Consider the following 14966-nt stretch of genomic DNA (forward strand, 5'->3'; position numbering starts at 1 on the left):
TTTCAGCAGGAGACGAGAACGTGATAGCTATATTTATCATGCTGCAAAACTGTGATGGGCTTCAGAAAAGCAGCTATCGTATTACCAAAGGTACAGTCCCCTTGCATTTGATCAACACTTTCATATTTCCTTGAATTCAACTGGAGAAATTTAAGTTGCTCAACAGACTGGACAGCTGAGCACCCGTCTCTCAGTGGAGGATTTCCAAGTAGAGCTACACAAATCCTATGAGTAAATCAGTGTCTAGAGCAAGGAGGGAAGCTAGCAGTGCCTCTGCTCAGCCTTGAGCCTGTCAACTGGAATTACCTGCTGCATCAAGCCAATGGCCCATCTTGACTGCTGCTCTCAAACACTGTATACATATGTTTCTCACAATAGCCGTTTCTGCACAGTCCCATGAAAACATGCAACATGGAAAGTATAATTTGAGGGTGTGTTTTTATAAACAATGAACTTCAAAACATGCAAGTCTCTTTCTGCAAATGCAAACATGCAGGTGCTGAATCTGTCCCCTATACTTTCCAGATATTTGCCCTGCTTTCCTTCATCTCCTTTTGCCATGGCCTGATGTGTTTTTGTCTGGATACTAAAATGGTAGGACTTTTGTCTTTTCAGAGTAACATAGGAAACATCTCCCAGACACAAAAAGCAGCATGAGTGATCAATGCGGTTCAGTGGGCACCATCCAAAGCCGTCCTGATCCCTGAGACTACGCTTGTGGCATTTGCAAGGTTCTAGAAAGGACAGATAACATGGTGCAAACACAATTAAAAAGAAAAGAAAAGGGGTTGCCAAAACAAACCCACAAGCAAACCAAAATAATAATAAAAAACAACCCACCACCACCAAACCAAAATCCCAGAAAAGAGAGACTCAAGTGTGTTGTGTGTAGGGGTGGAATGGGGTGTCCATTTAATATTAAACCAGCCTTTCTCCCCAAAAGGCAATTCAATTATTTGCATAACCTTACATCACCTCGATCTTATTTAGCATCCACTGTTGGCAAAACACAGCTCGTATCAGACAGTTTCAAAGCTGCCTATTGCAGCTCATATTGTTGTCCTTGGGTAAAAGTCACTCCAGAGTTGTTGTTTTTAAAAACGCACCTGTTACCTAACTTATTCAGAATTCCTGTAGTGGGCATATTTTATTAAAACTGGCGTCACCTCCCACCACAAGCAGAGTTCCAGAACAGCAACCTGCCAATGCAAGAGAACACCTTCAAACTCAGAAGTGACATAAACTGCATTGTGAGGAACAAAAGTGGCTTTTCAGAGGGAGAAGAGAGAGAGAGGGAGGTGTGGGGAGAGAGAACCAGGAAGCCCACAACATCCTTGCAGTAAAAACATTGTTTTAAAACACAAAGCATTTGGTAACACGCTTGGGTATCTGGTTCCCTGGTTTGCTCTGAAAATCTACTCATTCTGAGGGCAGCATACCACTGACGACCGCTGGGGGCAGAGAAAGAATGGCTGAAAAGCAATCATGAATTGCTTGCGGGCGTCTAGCTGGCCACTGGCACAAGCAAAGTGCTGGAACAAATGGACATTGGGCCCAGTTAGCAAGGCAATCCTCACGTTCTCATATTCTCCCTGCTTTTGACTGAGAATTGTCACTGCCATGGTGAACAAAAAGGTCATTAAAATGGTTTTTAAAGACGAGGTGTTCATTGCTCATACCCTGTTCAAGCGACACTCCAAGTGAGCTTGGGGGGGGGTGTTTCAACACCCTTGTCCCAGGACTCTCAGCACACCAGCTCAGCATTGCAAGGAGGCAGCTGGCTTGCTGGCTCAGGAGCCTGTTAGTCCAAACCACACACACTTTCCTGGGATTGGTGCTCCTTGTGCATGCAAGGTTTTTGCAGCGTCTACATGGTGCCATCATCATCAACAACAAAAAAGCCAGCCTGCATTTCTCTCCCCACCACCACTTTTAATCTAGATTTGCCCTTGCCAAGGTAGAGAACAACAACAATAACCTGTTGCCAACAACCCATTTGTGCTACCTGTAAGACCCGTTTGCAGTATTAAGCCCTCCACCTGGAAGCACCCCAGGTCTCCTCCTCTCTCCTGACACAATTTCAGTCCGCATAGCGTGCGGTTATGGAGACACATCAGGCTCGCTGTCCACAGTAACTCGGACTGAAACCATGTCCCTTGCAGCACCATTTCAAGGCTCCATCAGATGGCTGGGATAGCAGCAGCAATGAGTGGAAACTGAGGAGGGGAAACAAGGTCCTTGGCTCTGTCTTGCCTTATTGATTGAGAAATCTCTTGTTAGCAACCTTGACGGAAAAGCCCTCACAGGCGACCTAACCTGGGCTACAGAAGCACTGTGTGTGTGTGTGTGTGTGTGTGTGTGTCCCCAACCTCAGCAGTTTCAATTTGTTTCCTTCACTGGGTTTTTCTTAAATATATATATATACATATATATTTCTAAAAAGTGCCACAGAACAACGGTGAAATCACCGCCATTGCTAAAACGAACGTGGTTGCGTTGGAAATGGTTACTCCTTCCATTTTGGAAAAGGGCCCCGGATAAAAACAACAACATGGTGGCTTTGCCGCTCTGCTCCTCTGCATGTAAACGGTGTAGAGAGACGTAATGTAACCACCCCAAAAAATAAGAGAGGGGTTTCTGGGGGTGGGGGGAAAGAAAGCACCACCCCCACTCATGTCACAACAGGGGAGGAGGTCCTGAGAGTGGCAGCTGACTGTTTGGGCCCCACGCTGTCCTTTCTCCACCCTCCTCCATCTTGAGGAGGAGATGGGCCTCCTTTCTGCGAAACAATGGAAGGCTTGTCCAAGGCGGCAGGGAGCCATTGGGACAGCAAGCTGCTCTGATGCTCCTCGGGGTCCCACTCTGCTGGAGCCTGCCGAAGAGGAGGAGGAGGAAGAGGAGGAGGTAGTAGCATTGACATGCCCGCTTTCGAAGTGCTATTGTCAGGGCTGCCCTGAGGCTGTGAAGCAGCGTTAACCTGGCAGGTGCCAATGGCCGTGGAGCCGGCGAGAGTAGCCAGGAGGCCACGGGATGCCTCTGTCTCTTTTGGAGAAGTGCCCTTCATCCTTTGCAGTTGGCTCGTGGCAGTGGGATGGGGAGACAGTTGTGGGAGAGGGCCGGGAAGGGGAGCGCCTCCGCGGGTGCCAGTCTCAGAAGCTCCTTGGTCAACGGCGGGAGGCTGGCTGGTGGGGACTTTTTTGCCGCAGGATTCGCAGCAGAGCTTGTTATAGCCAGGGATGGAGCAGTAGCGAGCCAGGACTTCCATCTGGCAGAATATGGACTTGTCTCCAAGGCACGGCTCCTCTGCAATGAAGGGAAATTACAGAAAGTTGGCGTGAAAGTGACCCTGACTTCAGACGACCGCACGCAAGAGAACAGTGCCACAATGCAGTCTAAGACTATTATCCCAAAAGGCTCATGGTTAAGCCATGTCGACCTAGGCTACAACACTCTTCTCGCCATAGAATAGCATCTGTGGCTGCCCAGATGTGCCTGGGCTCCAACTCCCATCATCCTTGATGGGTGGGTCTCGTTGGGGTTGGGAGTTCAACCTCTGCACAGCCACGGGCTTCCCCACCCCACCCCGTGCCATAGAAGGAATGCTCCGTATCAGTTACACAAACAATACATAGCAGTGATACCAGAAGCGGCATCAAGCAAAGAGAGAAACAGAAATAAGAATAGACAAAAAGGAGGAGGAGAAAGAATCACAGACCCCAGTAGAGTTGTGGGGCAATCACAACCTCAGGCAAGCGGCAACGAGTGTCAATGATATAGGAGGGATTGGTTCCATACACATTATGATCCTGGTTGCATATGGTGGTTTCGATCCAGAGTTAGAAATTTGGGGTTGTGGGTGTGTCACTCTACCTTCCCTTCTATGTGAAAATCCCAGCCCCTGTGACACAAAGACTGAAGAACTGCAAGACTCAAACCATATTTCTAAAGAGAAAGAGTGCTGAGGGGAGGGGACTTGGGGGGGGGGAAACAACCATAAGTGGTGGGGTGTGTCTGAAGATTCAAGATGATACATATATAGAGACAACCACTGTATTATTTACTCTTTACAGGAATCAAGTTGCAGAAAAGCATGTACCCAAATGCCATTAGGCCTATGGATATGTCAGCAACTGCAGAATGTCAGCAGGGGAGCCTAAGAGGAGAAGACAAAGAGAGGAACGTAAAAGTCAGTGAGATGCAAGTGTACAGACAGCTGAAAGAGAAACAGTCAGACAAACAGACAGGCAGGCAGGCAGGCTAAAGCACCAACACAGGAATTTGTATAAACATCCCAGAGAGTCAACACTAGCGAGAAACACCTGCAGATGAACGCTAGAGGGCAGTGATTCATTTTCGAACAATGATCTCAAGCGTCTGCAATTACTTACCTGTGAGTAAGCCCCAATAAATTCAATGGGACCTGCTTCTGAGTTGAGCTTGCACTGTAAGGCTCTCGGATGAGCATTAATCCAAAATTAATTCTGAACAGGGATCATGCATCTAGGGATCCATATAAAGGAAGCCTTTCCACTTTATTTGGTGTATTTTAAGGTGCAGAAGATTCTACTGGGCCTCTAAGCTAAATAAGGTTGGCCTCTTCCTCCCAGTGATTGCTTATAATTATAAGTGCTCTCAGCTTAGGCTATATAGTCACATTGGTAACAGCAGCAGCAGATCCACTTGTAGTTCACCTTTTCTGCAAATTATTTATGTTTCACCATATGTGATGTTACAGCAGGCCTGCACAACATGAGAACCAAACTGTGGCATGGTGGCCCACTGAGAACTCAGTAAATATGCTTCCAGCTGGAGCTGGTCCAGAAACCTGGCAGATGGGCTGTACTCAGCTTAGTGGGTCCCCAGTTGAGTAGACCTGATCTACAGCGTACAACAGAAGTCTGAATTGGGATGCGTCGACTTCCATGTAATGGCCCATGGCAGGGGTGGAAAACCTTTCTGGAGCCCAAGGGCCACATTCCCTAATGGGCAGCTTTCCAGGGGCCAGAGGTGGGTGAGGTCAGAGGCCAGAGTGCGTAGACCAATGAAGGTACTCTTTACCTCTGTGCCATAGGCTAGTTTCTACATACTCACCCATCCAATGCAGGCAAGCAAGAGTCATCAGACTTCAAGGCTACGTTCCAGCAAGACAAAAATACTCTAGAGGTTGTGGAAGAAGGCCAGGGAGGGTTTACAGCCTGAGGAGAATCCCAAAGACTAGGAGGAGAGACCTGGCAGCAGTGGTGGGGAGACATCTGGCCTCCAGGACTGAGGTTCCTCACCTCTGACCTCTGACTTCAGAATTAGTGTATTTACTCACTTGCAGAACTGGACAGAGAACATCTAAAGTTTTCATTCTTCTCAATTTCCCAAGGGTTAGGGGAGGTCCCAGATGGTGGCTTCCCGTTCTCAAGCACACAACAGCCGCCCAAGAAGCATTCCAGGCAAAGGAAGGTTTCTTTTTCCTTGGATTACGCCCCTATACCAACTTCCCACCCATTAAAGTCACGGGAAGTCAGCTGCTTGACCTGTACAACCTGGCAAAGCCTCAACAACTGTTATAATATTCTACAAAACCCATCTTTTCTGAGCAGTGTCCGCCATTTTTTATTTTTTAAAAAGAAATTGAGAGGGGAACAGGTGATGATCCAAACTGCGGAACTCAGAAGCAGGAGGGCACTTACTTGATGATATCTTGGTAACAGGATTTTTGGCGCTCTCCTGAGGCACCCATTGGACCTTAGGAGTCACATGATCGCTGGTGCCTGAGTTTGTTGTGACGCTTGGTAGGCTTCCTGGGGGAACGAAAAGGAAGGCAGGTCAAAGTATCTAGATCACAACAGTGAGACAAGTTTTTGTTTTGTTTTTCCGGGGCAGGTGGGACACCAGAGACTTTCCTATAATAATGGATTCAAATGGTTCAAAGAAAATAAAGTGCACTCTGGCATTCTAGAGACTAACAGGATGCCAGAGTGCCTTGGAGGGCTGTCATTAGCTATCACGACTCCTTAGGATTCTACACATATGTACAATACATGGTACAAACCACCCTGTGATCTTGGGATGAAAGGTGGTATAGAAATTCAATAAATAACAACCACCACCACCAAATGACCCAACAAGCACAATGCCACACACCCATGGGCATCACCATGTTTCGCTTGCGTGTGTGTGTGTTTTAATGCTGCATCTATTTCATTCACTTCGCATGCATTTTTTCTTTCGTTCCTTCTGCAACTGCAGCTCTTCTCTTACCTGGGCATGCTGCCATTTTGCAAACCTGGATGGTCTCTGGCTTCTCGTTCTCGCACTGGCCGAGGTTGTTGTCGTTGGACTTGCAGACCACCTGGCGCTGCTGGATGCCTTCTCCACAGCTGACAGAGCACTGCCACAGAGGAGGAGGAAGAAGAAGGAAGAGTTTGATATCCCACTTTATCACTACCCGAAGGAGTCTCAAAGGGGCTAACAATCTCCTTTCCCTTCCTCCCCCACAAGAAACACTCTGTGAGATGAGGGAGGCTAAGAGAAGTGTGACTAGCCCAAGGTCACCCAGCAGCTGCCTGTGGAGGAGCAGGGAATCGAACCTGGTTCACCAGATTATGAGTCCACTGCTCTTAACCACTACACCACACTGGAAAACCCATCTATCAAGGCTAAGGGGAAATGAAGGGCTGGAGCAATTTCAATGCACTCCCCCGATACACCCCCATGAAAAAAGGGCTGAGCCGGCAAGGATGATCTGCAGGAAGTACGTGTCACTGGAGCAGGGCAGGTGGTCCCTCTGTCTGGATTCATACACCCAAAACAAATGCGATTTCAGTCACTGCATTGGGTCAACCGCAAACACATAATGTCCTCTCCCCTCCAACAAGTGGCTGACTATCAAAGCTGCCGTCGGAGGTTCTGGATGAGGACTGGTTTGTATTTGAGAAATACAAATAAAATGATTCTTTTGACTGCAGTGTAACTTATCCCCTCAACCTTGAGGGAAAGAGAGGATGTCAATATTTTACATTCTACAACACTTCGCTTAATCCATCTACCTTCACAAACTTGGCTGCTCCCAAACTGTTGAAAGAAAGAAAGAAAGAAAGAAAGAAAGAAAGAAAGAAAGGACCCCCTCAAAACAACGCCAGTTTGTGTCTTGATACACAGATTTAGAAAAGCACTAAAAAGAAAGGGACAACTTCAGTAATTACATCCTTTAGCAGTTTTTGCCAGAGATATTTTCAAACTTCTCTATAGCTGCAAGGTCTAGGATGTTCAGGATTCCAACAAGATCTCCCAGGCAGCTCAAAAGTGTCTAAAAAGCTGCATCATAACCCCATATCATTTGTTTGCTTGCAGCAAATGTAATTGCTCCGACACCATTCTCAAGCCATGTTTTTCCTCACCCGATAATACCAGTGGCACTGCTCTGTGCTCGCTTTTCTTTTATTTTCTTTCTTTCTTTCAGAAGCATCCTCCTGGCACAGCTAAGGGTTCTCAAATCCAGTCAAATAAGAAAAATAATATTGCCATGTAGTCTGAGGTATTTGGCTAGGCTCTTCCTTAACAGCAAACCCAGTAAGACAGGTTCTGTTAAGGAGAGGGCTGTGGTCAAAGGAAGGACAGGTGTCTACTGGTATCTTTAAAAGAATAACTCCTAGCAACAAGCATCATCATTGGGAATCCTGGCTCCCAAGCTTACTGTCCCCGAGCAAAGGGAATATGAGACTGTGGATTAAGGTAGGGCAGTGGCCTTCTGGTAGAACATATGCTCTGCATGCAGTAGGATCCAGGAAAAACTAGAAGACTCCTGTCCAAAACCCTGGAGAGCAGCTGTTCATCAGTACAGACAATGTCAAGCTAGATGGAAAACTGTTCTGCCTTGGCATTAGGCAGCTGCCTAAGGTTCCTTCCCCAAAAAGTCCCACTGTGCTCTGACACATCATAGGGCTGCTAGTCAAATCAAGGTGCTCTGTGGTGCTTTGCACTGCAGAGGTGCAAAGTGTCGATATTTTCCTTGTTTTGCTTAGGGCACCGAAATGCTGGCTGTGGCATAGTAGCCAAGTGGCGGCGGCCCCTTACCTGAGACCAGGCACCTGTCCTCCACTGGGCAGGGCACGGGATGCGACTGCAGGGCCGGCGTGCGTCTGGCTTGTCTCCTGTGCAGTACTTTGTGTGCACGGTCCTGTTTGTGCCGTTGTGTAGGTGCTGGGTGCACTGCACCACTCTGACCTGGACTCCCAGCTTGCCGCAGGACTTGCTGCAGGCCCCCCACTCCTCAGCCCCCCAGCTGAAAAGAGAATAGCAAAACCAGACACTCTTAACAGAAAGACTCGTCAGATCGGTTCCCACTGAACGGGATAAATCTGGGCTGGGCCACTTCAGCCTGCAAGAACAAGCTCACAAAACAAATTCCCTTCGCAGAAAAAACCAAGATATCAAGGGTAGGGAGGAATGTAGCCTAGCTTCCAACCTTGACATGTAAGTTTTCTATAGGCAGGGATGAGGGTAGTTAGCCCAGATGCATATTTACCATCTCAGTGAGAACTAGGCCACCTAGGTTGAAAATATGAAGGCTGTTGAGATTTCAGATTATGGGTGTCTGGCTCTGCACAGATCAAAATCAAAGACTGAACTACATAGTTGCTCTGATCCTGCAGGGAACTTCTTAAGTTCTCGCCACTACAATAGTATGATCTTAACCAAAAAACATTGCCAAATAACCACAGAATAAGCATCTGTCAAAAGCAAGAACACCAGAGTGGATTTCACATGACTGTTATGCAGTGATAGCCACATGGTGGCTTTTTCTTTCAATGTTCATAATAATAACAATTTAATAATTATTTCTTATTTATACCCCGCCCATCTGGCTGGGTTTCCCTAGCAACTCTGAGCGGATCCCAACAGATTAAAAACAGAATAAAAAAATCAAACATTAAAAACTTCCCTAAACAGGGCTGCCTTCAGATGTCTTCTAAAACTCAGATAGTTGTTTATTTCCTTGACATCTGATGGGAGGGCGTTCCACAGGGCGGGTGCCACCACCGAGAAGGCCCTCTGCCTGGTTCCCTGCAACCTCACTTCTCGCAGCAAGGGAACCGCCAGCAGGCCCTCAGAGGTGGACCTCAGTGTCTGGGCAGAACAATGAGGGTGGAGACGCTCCTTCAGGTATACTGGGCCGAGGTCGTTTAGGGCTTTAAAGGTCAGCACCAACACTTTGAATTGTGCTCAGAAATGTACTGGGAGCCAATGTAGGTCTTTCAGAACTGGTGTTATATGGTCTCGGCAACCACACTCAGTCACCAGTCTAGCTGCCGCATTCTGGATAAATAGAGCGATCTCAATGGTTTTTCACTTACTTGAGATTCTATTACATATGGCTATTTCACAAGACCACAATACCGTGGTAATATTGAGGTGAGTTCTGCACATCAAAAATGGTTGTGTGAATTGGCCCCTGGACCTTTAAGACAATGAAAAAATGACTCACAAAGGCTGCGTGCACTCCTGCATGTTGCATCTCCTACGGATGGGTTTTGGTTTCTTCCCGTTATCGCAGAAGTTCCGGTGCACCATCCGGTTATCGCTCTTCCTCCGGCAACCATACTTGGTATACTGTATTCCTGCAAAACAGCAGAATCAAAACTACAGCTATGAAGGAATCAGCAAGTCTAGGTTGCTCAAGGCACAAAGTGGGCATCCTCCTGACAGGCACTAATGCCTTTGGGGGGTCCAGAAAATGGCCTGAAGGCACCTGATGTACTCTACAGTGGATGCTCGGGTTGCAAACATGATCCGTGCAGGATGCACGTTCGCAACCCGCAGTGTTCGCAACCCACGTTTGTGCGTCTGCACACGCACAGGTTGCAATTCGGCGCTTCTGCGCATGCAGAAAGTGCGATTTAGCACTTCTGCGCATGCGCGACCGCCGAAACCCGGAAGTAACCCATTCTGGTACTTCCAGGTTTCAGCGGTCTGCAACCCGAAAAAATGCAACCTGAAGCATCTGTAACCCGAGGTATGACTGTACTCTTGTCAACTAAGTGGAAAATAGGTCCAGACAATATATGGAGATAGCCTGAGAGTAAAGACACTGAAAAAGTGTCATGATGCAACAAATACGTTAAAAAATAGTGCAAGTGAGATATTTGGAATCCTGGTGTCACAGTGCCCAGCAGGGACAGATTGGCAACTTCCATGCGGCATAAGAAACTACTTTTGGATGAATGCCACCTGATAAAATCACTTCTCTCTTTTCCCGCCTCTGTCTCTGGCTAACACAGGCTCACTGAGGCAACTGAAATCCTCCCCCTTCCCCTCCCCATTTTTGTTTCTGCTTTCACACCATGCTCATTTGCATAGTAGGGCACTTCACTGAACAGCCATATTACACAGATAGCACAGCCATACAGAAAACATGCCCATTGAAAAACGGACTTCAATATACTACAGTATTTGTGTGTGTGACTTCTGCTTCCCATTCACATTCTTTGCATCACATGAATGAATGAATGGATACTACACAGCTGCTGCCACCATTAGCTCCTTACTGCTCTAAGGAAGCAAAGGTGCAGGAAGCACTCTGCATCGGAAACGCAGTACAAAACGGACGCTGGGTCTTGGTGTAATCGGCAGCTTCGGTCTTTCAGGCTTGGCTTTCACTTCGTAGGACGGCCCACCAAAGGCAGCCTACTGCGATTGCTTGGCAACCCAAAGGCAGCACAGTGATTACTTGTAAAACACCCTGTCTATGATACAAGGGTCTACAGATCGGAGTACCTTCTCTCAAGTATTTCCATTTGTTTGGACAGATGCAGGCTGCAACCCTCGCCTTGCGCAGGGAATTTCTAGCCTAGCCAGTTTTACTAGCGCAATCCCTCCTTGTAAGGTGCAGAGTTGATCCCTCACCCTGGACTCAAGCACAACTGAACAAGGTCAGAATCCAACAGCTCCACACATGGGTGACTGCTGTGAGTGGGTGGGCATGGGTGGGGCAATATTTCTGGCGTAATATCTGCTGAGACAAACATAGATAGGGGAGGACCAAGGCAGCTGCTTTGATGTGCTACTCACCTTCCCAGTAAAGAACAACGCAGATATCAAACCCTAGTCACCAGCACAACTTGGGGTGTGTGGGGTGGACGTCATCAGCTGCTCCCAGGACATATGCCTGGAAATGCAGTTTATGCCACTCCAATGTTAGCAGGGCAGGCTTGAGTCAGCAAGTTCTGACCTGGCTTTTCAAAACCTGCTTTGTGTATTTAAATGCTCTGGACAGAAGCTTGTGTTGATCTGCTCAATATTTATTATTTCACTTCCTTTCAAAAGGGGCACTGAGAAGAACTGTGACCCCAATCTGAAGTTTGAATTCACACTGTCTTAAAAGCAGCTTACTTGCCTCACAAACGCAAGAATATTAATATTGCCAAGGGTTTTCCTTTGGTAACATCAAGAAACTATAGGGCGCAATCCCAGTATATGACTGATGCCAAGATTTAGGAAGTGGGAGCACTTAAATGTGCACCAGGGGATGTCCTGATTTTCCCTGCAGCGCCAGTAACAGCATGCAAAAAATATTGCTCCTTTTAAAGCGGACTGATTTGGGCTTTGCCTGAAGTGACACTCAACATGCCATTCCTAGACTGGAACCAGAATGTCCACTCTCGTAGACATTCATTTTTAAAAGAATTCGTGTTTAACACTAAGCAATTGAAATAAACACCTAAATAAAACCTGTCGAAAGCTTGCAACAAAGAAGGCACTCTTATTTTTCTCAAGGTTTCCAAACACAGCAGCTAACAGCTAGTTTCGCACATGCAGGTTCGTTACTTGAAAGACTGACTACAAAATCAAAAGTGATGGATGAAGTACCATAGAGTGAACACCTCAAAAACGATGCTTTTCAAGAGTCGGTTCATGCATGCAGTCCTGGGATAGACATTCATACATGAACCAGACCTCTGCAAGCAAGGAACATTCCATACACTGGAAGTGCATCTGAGACACTTAAATCAAGTAATGCAGGGCAGGGAAAATACCTCCTCCACAAGCTTTTGAACACTGAGACCAGCTTTTAAGGGCCCACTCATAGGTGTCCATTTCTTCCAGGAGGACATTGTTGTTTCCGATGACAGGAAGGAGATCTTCGTGGATGATGTACTTGTACATCAAGCTACTCTTGGATTCGTCTTCTTGCGGGATGACCTAGGATGCAGGGAAAGGGAAGAAAGAGCAATGAGAGACAAAATGCCCTCTCCACTTGTTACACAAGTCTTCACAAATGTATAGTTGTGCACACAGTTCTTCAGTTTTCTGCTGAGTCCACCAGATCCAGGCTCCCAAGGGCTAAAGCCAAACTAAAGTCTTTTATAAGATGCTAAATGCCGTGAGGGGAAATACAATAGGGCTATTTTTTTCCTCTGAAACTCCAGCAGAAATTTTTAAAAGGCACAGGTGTGGCCCAGTGAATGGAAAGCGAAGGGGGAAAGGACGGCTGTGTTTCAACCTGAACCTAGCCTCTCTCTCTCTCATTCTCATGTGCAAAAGAGGAAAATGCCAACTTTCCTATTTTTTCCATGGATTCTGCAAACAACACTGGTTGTGTGAAGTGCTCTTGAATTAGTTTATGCATTGAAATAGTTTTGTCTGGTGCAGTTAAGCAAAAGGCTTAAAGGGCAAAAGGAAAGGGGGGGAGAGACTGCACATGTGTTGTTGAGCATACACATGCATGCATCTAGCTCTATCCAGGACTCACCAGGACGCTGATGGCTTCATGCAGGGGCCCGCTGGTTTTCAAGCTTTCCTTGCCGTTCTCAATGGCGTACTCCCATTCCAAGCCCATCTCCAGGAAAGTGCTGCTCTTGGCATCTTTGCCCTTGGGATTAAGGATGATGTTGCCAGAGGCTTGGTTCTTAACAGCTGTGGGGGAAAGTAGTGCTCAGGGTCATGTCCTCTCATCAACGTCCTTTTACATGCAGCAGAATTTGGGCATTAGGCAATCAAGAGTGTTCAAGCCTTTTCCTTTCCTTTTAGTGTATGTATGGGGGTTTTGGTGTCAGTGGCAGTTGGGTAGGTTCTCTTTCTGTTCCAGGGCAAGAAGCATGACACTTCACCCCTTCCCAAGGGGATCAAGTTCCCCTGTAGTGTGCATACTTGATTTATGTTTACGTTTTCACCATATTGTGTTTTAATTATGTTATGGAACCATTTGGAGAAAAGCAGGCTATACAATTTACTAATCAATAAAATAATTTGCCACGGATGGCGTTTTTTGAGATGGTTTAAGATAACTTTTAAAATTGGACCCATTTGCTAAATCACGCTGAGTGCCTAGGGGCTGAAAAGTCTTCCAAGATTCCGTCCTGCACCAAGAAACAAGCCCCAGGGTGCAGAGAAAAGGAGGCAACTGGGGTTATAATGAACCAAGCTTTGTTCCCATTCCAGTGGTGTCCCTGGCTCTACGGTTCTATGATTCTACAACTCTCCTGTTTGCTCCTATGGAGGGAGGAGGAGTGCTGTGCTTGGGATACTGACGCAATGAAAGCAAAACCTGCTGCTGAACACATATGCATACATACAGACATGCAAAACACCCACGCACAAGCCAAGACCTCTTGCAATATAAAGGCTCTCCTTCTGCACACTTCCTCATCCATTAGTATGACGGACATTTTGCTGCAATGTAAAAGCAGTACTCTTTAAAGCTAGACCTTCTGCAATACATTTGCCTCTCTTCTTGGGCAAAGGTAGAAAATAAAACCCCAATCTATCTCCCCTCCGTCTTCTTTATTGTTCATTTTCATTTTGCTCGGCTGGTTTGTCATCAGCTGGCACACTTAAATCATGCCTGGCATTCCAAGTCGTCCTCTGAATTAACAGAGCTTGTAAACAGAAAGGGGGAGGGAATACACTCTCTCTTCCCCTTCCTCTCCCCCTATGAGCACGAGAGATTTGGCTTCTAGTCTGGACCTCTCCAAGTTTGTACAGCGCATAGAGGAGCATTGTGTGAGCAGCAATAAAGGATCACAGCCAATTCCACCAGAAGTCTCACAGATTTTACAGACAGCAGGACGTGAGCTGCAGACAGACGCACAAGAGGGAGGGAAACCACTGCTTCACATTATCTACCAATTGATCAATTCCTGCCACCCACACTTCCTTGCATAATAATAATAATAATAATAATAATAATAATAATAATAATAATAAAGGTTTGATATCACGTAACTAAGCACATTGGTGGAATGCAATTTAAAATGTCTACTGTGATGCTGCAAAGTGTTAGAAAAGCTGTCAGGTTCAGATGGGCTAATAAGGGGCTTAATAGTTGTATAATGATGATGCTGAAAGAACAGAGGGAAACAGGGAAGAAAGGTGAAGGAGAAGAGAAACGAAGATAAATATGGGGGAATCTGTTTTAGTTTAGTTTCAGACCAGGGTATGGACTAGCCTGCCGTTTACTCCAGATTAAGCACTTATCACGTGCAGTAATTTGTGGGACAGCCCTTCAAAACGCTTATATCTTATGGTGGGTATTATGTCAATTGATCTAGAATAGGCTTACTTTGTAAAGTTTTGCACCTCAATATTTTGAGTTCGGTGAAGAATTGTTTGTTAGGAGATACTCCCATGTAGTCCTTTTCTCAGAGTACACAACATATACAAACACACAAACCAAGCCTGTGATACTTATTTACAACACACACACACACACACACACACACACACACATAATGATTAATGAAGCTGGCACAGGATGAGAAAGAGGAAAAACAACTTTATAAATACTAATGTGCACCTGACATGTGGTGTTAGCAATGTGTTGCCTAATACCCAAAGTTAGCTCGCTGGGGGTGGGGATGGGGGGTAGTGAGATCCAGCCAAAATTTAAAATCCAACTTATTTCATTGAGAGAGTTAAACATCTTTAGTTTGTTTCCTCCCGTTCAGATGAGCTTTAATGCTGACGGGACTGAACCC

At 46.3% G+C, this 14966-nt stretch overlaps 1 protein-coding gene across 3 annotated transcripts in view; it reads right to left on the reverse strand.

The window, feature by feature from the left end:
- Positions 1–882: 882 nt before the first annotated feature.
- The window catches only part of ADAMTS14 (ADAM metallopeptidase with thrombospondin type 1 motif 14), a 78904-nt gene continuing 64820 nt past the window's right edge, over positions 883–14966 (reverse strand). For 2 of the 3 annotated variants that reach the window (XM_053388518.1, XM_053388517.1), the window contains exons 16-22: positions 12743–12906; positions 12027–12192; positions 9479–9611; positions 8068–8275; positions 6253–6382; positions 5682–5792; positions 883–3303 (exon numbers count right to left, since the gene is read on the reverse strand). In XM_053388518.1, coding sequence (XP_053244493.1) covers positions 2672–3303; positions 5682–5792; positions 6253–6382; positions 8068–8275; positions 9479–9611; positions 12027–12192; positions 12743–12906 — 1544 coding nt within the window. In that variant the 3' untranslated portion in view covers positions 883–2671. Of the gene's footprint in view, positions 3304–4096; positions 4154–5681; positions 5793–6252; positions 6383–8067; positions 8276–9478; positions 9612–12026; positions 12193–12742; positions 12907–14966 lie in introns of all 3 variants that reach the window. The other variant, XM_053388519.1, reaches the window with a different exon arrangement.

This window comes from Podarcis raffonei, chromosome 5, assembly GCF_027172205.1.
Source record: "Podarcis raffonei isolate rPodRaf1 chromosome 5, rPodRaf1.pri, whole genome shotgun sequence".
Classification (NCBI taxonomy): domain Eukaryota; kingdom Metazoa; phylum Chordata; class Lepidosauria; order Squamata; family Lacertidae; genus Podarcis; species Podarcis raffonei.